Here is a 9,168-nt window from a genome sequence, read left to right as displayed (position 1 = left end):
ATTAGAAATGGTCATTTTGATGACGGAAGATTGTGTATTGAGCATGTGTTGTGAAACATGACATGTATAAGATATAGTGGACTATATATATTGTATTAATGGTAAATAAGTACGAATATATATAGTTTGCTATATAATATACTGTTATGATTTTATTGTGATTATATTGAGCATGCGATTGAATTGTACAATATGATGTGAGATTATTGTACGTGATTTTTAACATTGAGATTGTTAAAATGTTGATTTGTCTTCGGACGTGATTGGTACAATATGATGTGAGATTATTGTACGTGTTTGGCAAGTCGGAACCTAGCCTTTGGCCGGGCGAAAGTTACGATACAGTTAGAGCTCTAGTCTGTCTGCCTTAGTACTGCATGTGAGGTAACGGGTGGTTATCTGCTCATGGGTACTCAGTTTATTTGGATGTTGGGTAGCGGGTGGCTACCCAATATCAGCGGTGTATTACGAGAGGGGTAACAGATGTGTACCAGCGTTCTTGGTACCCGTATTATAAATGCATTGGGTAACCAGAAGGGTTACTTAATTTTCTCATGAGCGCTTCATTTCATTTTTCTTTGGGACAACCAGATGGGCTGTCCATTGACTCATGAGGGCATTTATATTTGTTGTTTTGTGATTTTTCGTATATTTTGATATGCGAATTATATTTTGATTTTTTACTCATACGAGCTATAAGCTTACCGGGTTTGTGTTTACAATCCCGGTGCACCAATTCGATGGTGTATGGGATAATTCCGCAGGTGCTGATTAGTGGAGGTTGAGTGACGACTACAGAGGCTTGAAGTCATTTGCATCCTACTGTGGTGAGGTTTTAGCGTGATTTGTGTGCGAGATTGTGTAATTTCATTTGTGAGATTTGTGAGGATTATTACATTTCCATTTTGTGTATGGATTATAATTTGGGTTGTAATAATTGGTTGTCTGAGTTGTATTGAGAACTCAGAATTGATCCGCTGTTACACTTTAATGATTTCGATATATTTGAGATTATTTTGTGTTTAACGACTTTAGAATTTTGAGTTTTTAAGCTTGAAATTTTAGGGTCGTTACATGGAATGTATATGTTACTGTCGTCTATGAATCTAACTGCTACTGTCGACTTGAAAAATACCTATTACTGTCGACTAGAATTCTAGCTGTTACTGTCAAATGAGAAACTAACTGCTATTGTGGTTTTTGGTAGCAAAATTTAAAAGTTTAAAATTTCTCAAAACATATGCAATATGGTACTTAAATGAAATCCCATGACACAAGGAACAAATTTATATATTGGCTCACATCCAAATTGCCGGTGGTTTGGCTGGAAAACTTAAATTTGCTGGAAAAAATAAAAAAATGAAGAGAGAAATTTGTTAGATGTAAGAGTGTCATTTGGTAATTTTCATAAATAAGGATATTTTAGATATTTTTTATATTAATTAATTAATTAGTTTTGTTTTACTTATTTTTTAAACTTAGACTCGTGTCCTTATATAAAAAATATGAAAATTTAAATTTTAATTAGTTAAAATGTGTTAATATTACTGAGTAATTTTCAATTGAAATAATTCCTCGTCTACTTCAACAAACTAAATTCCCTTCGTCTTCGTATTCTAGTCCTCTGCATAACTCCAAAGCTTCGTACAGTCAGTCATCTGTCACCACCGAAACAAAGCCAGTAAGTAAGTCAAGGCCAAAACGATTTCATATGCAGTGTTTAGGTCCACCTCCATAGTCTAAAAGCTTTACTTAAACAAACGAAGGAAAGCAACACAAGCCACCCATTAGTTGAAACTTCCAACTCTCTCTGCCGACTTCACACCTTTCACACGCTTCAATCTTCGTTTTCTAGTTTCTGGGATCCTACAACATAGAATGCCTGCAGTTGTCTGAGTCTCTCCTAAATGGAAATCATCACTGGTAAAAACCCAGGTTCTGTTTTCGAGATTTTCTCTGTCTTTTTAATTGTTTCTTGCTATGTTCCTCTGTTATGCTCTGCGTCGAGTTCGATCACACAGGGCCAGACTCTAAAGGACGGCGAGACTTTGATATCTGATGGCCAAACCTTCGAGCTTGGCTTCTTCAGTCCGGGGAACTCTTCGTACCGGTACGTCGGTATTTGGTACTACAACCTTTCAGACCCGGCAATCGTTTGGGTCGCAAACAGAGAGAGCCCTGTTTCGGATAAAGCTGGAGTCTTCACAATCGGAAGCGATGGAAATCTGGTTGTTCTAGACGGAAACAGCACTGAAGTCTGGTCTAGCAATGCTTCATCGGTATCTAAGAACTCATCTGCAGTCCTGAGAGATTCAGGAAACCTTGTGCTTTTGACAAATGAAACTACTATGCCTCATTGGGAGAGTTTTGATTTTCCTACGGATACGTTTTTGCCCGGAATGAGAGTGGAGGTGAACGCTAAAGAGGGAGAGAATCGTGCTTTCAGGTCCTGGAAATCAGCCAATGATCCAGCTCCAGGTGACTATTTCTCAGGGGTTGATGCTAGAGCAGCACCACAGCTTATGGTATGGAATGGTTCTGAAAGAAGATGGAGAAGTGGGCACTGGAACAAGTTGATATTTATTGGTCTTCCTGAGATGCCAACACAATACTCTGCTGGTTTCAGTCTTACAGATAAGGCAGACCAAAATGGGAGCTACTACTTATCCTATACACAATGGAATGTCTCTGATAAGTTGAGGTTTCGCATTGGGTGGGATGGTTATGAAGAGCAGAATATTTGGGTGGATGATTTAAACCAGTGGGCTACACTTATGTCCCAACCGAACAAGAGCAGCGGGTGTGAGCTTTACAACAAGTGTGGGAACTTCGGGCTTTGTAGTGCCTCGGATGATGCTAGTTGTGATTGTATGCAAGGATTTGATAGAAAGAATTGGGGGGATTGGTCAGATGGGTGTGAAAGGAGGACACCATTGAAGTGTCAGCGAAATAGTACTGATGCTGAAGATGGTGAGGATGGTTTTGTGGCCGTGAAGTGTACAAAGGTGCCGGATTTCGCAGACTTGGTGGTGGTGACAGGTCCACAGATCAGCTGTGAGCAATCTTGTTTGAACAATTGTTCATGTACTGCTTATGCAGATGTTACTGGACTTGGCTGTATGATTTGGACAACCGAGTTGGTTGATCTGCAACAGTTTTCGGAGGGGGGAAACACATTGTATATTCGTGTTGCTCATGCCGATTTAGGTACTGATCAAACTCTCTTATTCTTTCTTCTTGCAGGTTTTGATTGTATAGTTTTACTAATGGAATAGTAATAACTTTATCTGTCATTGCTGAGGTTTCTGATATTGATTTTTATCATCATTAGTAAAGTTTCAAGTGTTAATCAGATATGGTAGGAAGAATAAAAGAGTCACTGAACTATGCTATGCATGAATGGCTATTTCTAGTCATAGGCAAGATGAGGTTTCTAAATTGAACATGGAAGCTATTGAAAATTCAGAGGTGTAGGTAGTAGAAATACATAAGCAATAAGCTGATTTGAGTTTCTGTTTACATAGTTTTGTTCTCTACTATCTTGGTTTTGTGATATTGCACAGATTATTTACTCCTTTTCTTTGGCCTCTTATTGTCTGTAGGTGGCAGCAAAAAACTATCCGTCCTTATGATATCACTAATTACTGTAGCGGTAGCAATTTTCGTTGCCATCTTCATATTTCTAGTATGGAGGTTCAAAGCAAAACTTAAAGGTAGTATGTGTGCATTTGCTTCTTTTTTGTGACCTTAGAAAGTCTGAATCCTTGATCAAATGTCAATGGGGACAGAAAGATGGCACCATCTTTCTGGCACCATTGAAACTTCCATGAATGAGAAGGTGCGCATGATATAATCTCTTTACCCTATTGTTCCTAACTTCTTCATTAATTTTCAAATCTTCAGTGTTGCCTGCCACTTCAATTTCATGGCTAAGAATCGGTGAAACACCAACGTACGATGATGGCAAGAGCAAAGAATTCTCAACAGAAATGTCAGGATCACTAGACCCTACTGTAGACGGGAAACAAGTAAATGGACCGGATTTGCCATCTTATAGTTTCAACAGTGTGGCAGCTGCTACAGACCACTTTTCTCTTAAAAATAAGCTTGGGAATGGCGGATTTGGTACTGTCTACAAGGTGAGTTTATATGATGATTATTAAGCATGTCTGAGAATATTTAAGAATCTGGGTGTCCTTAGGATTTCACCATATGTTATTATGTTTCATCTCCAGGGAATCCTTCCAGGACTAGGAGAAATAGCTGTTAAGAGACTTTCAGAAGTATCTTGCCAAGGGTTGGAGGAGTTTAAGAATGAGATAAATCTGATTGCTAAACTGCAGCACAGAAATCTTGTAAGGCTATTAGGCTGTTGCATTGAAGGAGAAGAAAAGATGCTGCTATATGAATACATGCCAAACAAAAGCTTGGATTTCTTTCTTTTCGGTACGGTCTATTTTATCTAGTTGAGTAACCTTTAGTATCAAACAGCTACATAAAGTTCATGGCATGATGAAAACATACAGATTGTAACTAGAGGGATTTTGCTAAGTAGTTCTGTTTTTGATGAAATTGCAGATCCAACAAAGCAAGCACTACTGAATTGGAGAAAGCGCTTCATGATTATTGAAGGCATTGCACGAGGGCTTCTGTATCTCCACAGAGATTCTAGACTTCGAATTATACATCGAGACTTGAAAGCTAGCAACATTTTATTAGATGAAGATATGGTTCCCAAAATTTCTGACTTTGGTATGGCAAGAATATTTGGGGGAAACCAAAATGAAGCGAACACAATGAGAGTTGTTGGCACATAGTACGTCTTGAGTTTTTGGCACTTAAATCTAGCCTCATTTGTTTTATGTCAAAAGTTTATCAATCTAAAGTTTATATGTTGATATCTACATTACAGTGGTTATATGGCACCTGAGTATGCAATGGAAGGCCTATTTTCAGTGAAGTCGGATGTCTATAGTTTTGGCGTATTGCTGCTAGAGATTGTGAGTGGCCGGAGGAACACTAGCCTACGGACCTCAGAACATTTGAGCCTTATTGGATATGTGAGTGCATATATGAATAATGCTTCTATTATCAGATATAATCTCTGTGAGCAGATACTGAAACTATAAAATGATGGGATATTTTTCAGGCATGGAATCTCTGGAATGCAAATACAGCAGAGGATCTCATTGATCCTTCCATTGCGGAAACTTGTAACAATCGATCTGAATTGTTGAGATGCATACATGTTGGATTGTTGTGTGTGCAAGATTCCGCAGATTCGAGACCAACCATGTCAGCCGTAGTGTTAATGCTGGAGAGTGAGACTGCAAATCTTCCATTGCCAAGAGAACCCGTGTTTACTTCAATTAAGAGATACGTGGATACAACCTTTAGTACAGAAGAAGAAGAAGAAACTCCTGAGGTAGTATCTGTAAACCATGTCACTATTACAGTGGTAGATGGAAGGTGACAACATATTTTTGCTACCTGCTATTTGCTAGTCCATCCATTCATGGGGTACAAACAAATATGTATGTAAATATTCTACAGTTACTACATACTTTTAATAGCACAGAGCTCTAGTTAGGGAGCTTTTTCTTCCTGCTAATATTTTCATCTTCATATTATTTTGTTGGTTAATATTTGTAACGATCCCAAAATTTCGAGTATAAAAACTCAGAATTTCAAAGTCGTTAAACACCAAACAATCTCAACGAATCGAAATCATTTAAAATGCCACAGCGAATCATCTCTGAGTTCAAAATACAACTCAGTCAAACCGATTATTACAACCCAAATTATAATTCAATATTATAACAATGGAATTGCGAAATCCTCACAACAAACTCACAAGATAGTCACACAAAATCCTCACACCAGCTGGAGATAAATAACTTCAAGTCCACTGAGCGGTACGTCAATTCCCACTAAACCACACCTGCAGAGTTATCCACTACATCATCGAATTGGTGCACCGGGATTGTAAACACAAACCCGGTAAGCTTATAGCTCGTATGAGTAAAATCAAAATATAATTCGCATATCAAAATATACGAAAAATCACAAATCAACAAATATAAATGCCCTCATGAGTCAATGGACAGCCAGTCTGGTTGTTCCAAAGGAATATGAAATGAAACGCTCATAAGAAAATTAAGTAACCCTTCTGGTTACCCAAATGCATTTATAATACGGGTACCAACAACGCTGGTACACATCTGTTACCCCTCTCGTAATACACCGCCGATATTGGATAGCCACCTGCTACCCAACATCCAAAACAATCTGAGTACCCATGAGCAGATAACCACCCGTTACCTCACATGCAGTACTAAGGCAGACAAACTAGAGCTCTAACTGTATCGTAACTTTTGCCCGGCCAAAGGCTAGGTTCCGACTTGCCAAACACGTACAATAATCTCACATCATATTGTACCAAAATCAGGTCTGAAGACAATTCACATTTTAACAATCTCAATGTTAAAAATCACGTACAATAATCTCACATCATATTGTACAATTCAATCGCATGCTCAATATAATCACAATAAAATCATAACAGTATATTATATAGCAAACTATATATATTCATACTTATTTACCATTTATACAATATATATATAGTCCACTATATCTTATACATGTCATATTTCACAACACATGCTCAATACACAATCTTCCGTCATCAAAATGACCATTTCTAATGAATTAATAACAGTATATAATATAATGAACTATATATATATGCACTTATTACCATTATACAGTATATATATAATCCACTAAATTGTGTACATGTTGTAATTCATTATTAAATACTCTTGCAAAAATCTTGAATCACTACGAGGGTAGATTCGTAAATATGTGAGATTTTACTCACCTTATCGAGTCGAGCGTAATCCCACAATTTCCGAAGATAATTCATTTCCTCGCTTTATAGAACACCTTGAAAAGATAAGAAAAGGATTTAGAAACGTTTCGTAAACCTTTAAATGCCGAAACAGTAATAATCGGTTACTATTAAGCAATTTTCGGTTTTACGGATTTACTGTTCACAGTTACTATTCACTGTTACTGTAAAAATACACAAAGTAATACGTATTTCTGTACGTATACATAATATTTACGTATTTCTGTACGTATACATACTATTTACGTATTTCTGTACGTATTCATACTATTTACGTCGGAGGGTGGAGAGGGTGAGAGTCGAGTGCTGGTGTCGGTGGAGGGCTGCTCGCACGGCGGGGCAAGTCGCGCATGCCTCGGATCGTGGCGCGGCTTCGCGATGGCGAGGGGGGCTGCGTCGTGCTAGGGGTTTGGACCTGAGAGCCTTGTGGTGCTTCTTGGATGTGCGGTGTGGTCCACGGAGGCCCGGTCGGCGCAATCGCCGGTGAAGCTAGAGTGAGAGGGAGAGAAATCGGGGAAGAGGCGAGAGAGAAGAGAGAGAAAGAGAGAGAGGGAGAGGGAGGCGGAAAGAGAGAAGAGAGAAATGGATTTCCACAAATGGAAACCCTAACAGAAAAAGTTCTATATATACCCGTTTCTAAATTGGAAACTAACTTCCATCGTTAATAACTTCCACCTCCGACGTCCGATTCAAACGCGTCACATGTCCACGCACTCGTATCGACGAGCTCTACAACTTTCGTGAAGAAAGTTTTCACCAACGATCGACGGAATAAAAGTCGATATATTTGTTACGGAAACGCAACGTTTTTCAAATTAAGCGTTCCGATAACGTTTTCGTTTTCGATTCTCGACGTTACAAAATGGAACGAACACGATTTAATATTTTCAAAAACTTATAACTTTAGAAATAGTCGATTAACTCGTCCCGAAAAATCGGGTTATTACATTCTACCCCCCTTAAAGGAATTTCGTCCCGAAATTCAAGCTTACTCAACAAACAACTGTGGATATCTTGTTTTCATAATCGACTCTAGCTCCAAGGTTGCATCACCTTCATCATGATAGCTCCACCACACCTGGACTAGTTCTACTTCATTCCTCCAAAGCTTCTCGTGGATCTATCCAAATTACAACTGGCTTAATAACGATTGTGGCATTTTCCTTCACCTAAATGGTGTTATGATCACACACATGCAACACATCAGGTTCATACTTCCTCAACTTGGAAATGTAGAAGATGTTGTGAACATCCGACATGCTAGTAGGCAAGGCTAGTCGATATGTTTGTTTTCCCACTTCCTCGAGAATTTTAAAGGCCCATCATACATAGGAGCCCACTTTTCTTTCTTGCCAAATCTCATTACACCCAACTTTAGCATCAACAGATAGGTGATCGGCATGGTCTACCTTCAGAGTCTCAAAGATGCCATACCGATGCTGGAACAGTAACTGTTGTCGTAAGCAACTCAATCGATCCCCAAAAAGATCTTCCCAGTTACCTATCATATCCAGCCTATAAGCTCTCAGCATATCCTCTATTGCCTCAACTTTCTTCCAAACCGACAATCTGTCACGTGTTTTAACATTAACTGCCACATGTGAGTCACCAAACTATAATGATGTCCTCGGTAGAGATGTCAACATACCCCGTTGTCTAATTCACCACTCCCTTGCGGTTATCAGATAATTCTCGCGTCATGAGCTTGTCCCTCTCCACTAAGCATGGTCAAAACTCTCGACATCTAACACGAGTTTAAAACAATGTTTAACACATGCATACTACTTGCATCACACACATTGGTTTTCAAGGAAATCATACTTTTATCCACAACAGTACATTCATGACTTCACCTCAATACATCGGAAGAATCATGAACCTACCATTCTTTCCAATTTACAGAACAATCTCCTTTCATGATCATCTTATTATAACCACAAAATCTTGTCGTTCATGATACTCACCCAAGTACCATATTTGTATCAGCAACACGATAAAAAGTCTTAATTCATTGAGTTCACAACCACCACAGAACACCACCTTGGATTAAGAATTACTCTCAAAAATTTCACCAGAGAATCGACTAATATACGCACAAGGCAATAAAGGACCTCTACCGCCACCACAAGAGTGACGCGTCACGCATCCCATCACACTCACCAAAACTTACCGTCGAAAATTAATTACAGCTTCTTGCTTCCATGAGTGGTATGCCACAATTTGAGGTTCAGACAAAGAAGGTATTTATCTCCCAA

General features: G+C 38.6%; 1 protein-coding gene across 1 annotated transcript; it reads left to right on the top strand.

Moving 5' to 3' along the window:
* The first annotated feature begins 1,761 nt into the window (after positions 1-1,761).
* LOC126787654 (G-type lectin S-receptor-like serine/threonine-protein kinase B120) lies at positions 1,762-5,611 on the top strand. Its single transcript, XM_050513543.1, has 7 exons — positions 1,762-3,207; positions 3,603-3,713; positions 3,904-4,139; positions 4,236-4,446; positions 4,579-4,816; positions 4,913-5,060; positions 5,150-5,611. Exons 1-7 carry the CDS (start codon positions 1,908-1,910, stop codon positions 5,471-5,473), a joined length of 2,568 nt encoding a protein of 855 aa, XP_050369500.1. The 5' UTR covers positions 1,762-1,907; the 3' UTR covers positions 5,474-5,611.
* Positions 5,612-9,168: the final 3,557 nt, after the last annotated feature.

The sequence above is a fragment of the Argentina anserina genome, chromosome 3 (genome assembly GCF_933775445.1).
Source record: "Argentina anserina chromosome 3, drPotAnse1.1, whole genome shotgun sequence".
In the NCBI taxonomy this organism is placed as follows: domain Eukaryota; kingdom Viridiplantae; phylum Streptophyta; class Magnoliopsida; order Rosales; family Rosaceae; genus Argentina; species Argentina anserina.
Note: the sequence above shows the minus strand (reverse complement) of the source record. Positions and strands in the feature narration are given on the sequence as shown.

Bases quoted from the DNA above. Each gene is read 5' to 3' on its own strand.
- LOC126787654 (XM_050513543.1), top strand. From the start codon at position 1,908: ATGGAAATCATCACTGGTAAAAACCCAGGTTCTGTTTTCGAGATTTTC. The intron at 3,208-3,602 runs GTACTGATCAAA...TATTGTCTGTAG, and splicing joins TGTTGCTCATGCCGATTTAG to GTGGCAGCAAAAAACTATCC. The intron at 3,714-3,903 runs GTAGTATGTGTG...TCAAATCTTCAG, and splicing joins GTTCAAAGCAAAACTTAAAG to TGTTGCCTGCCACTTCAATT.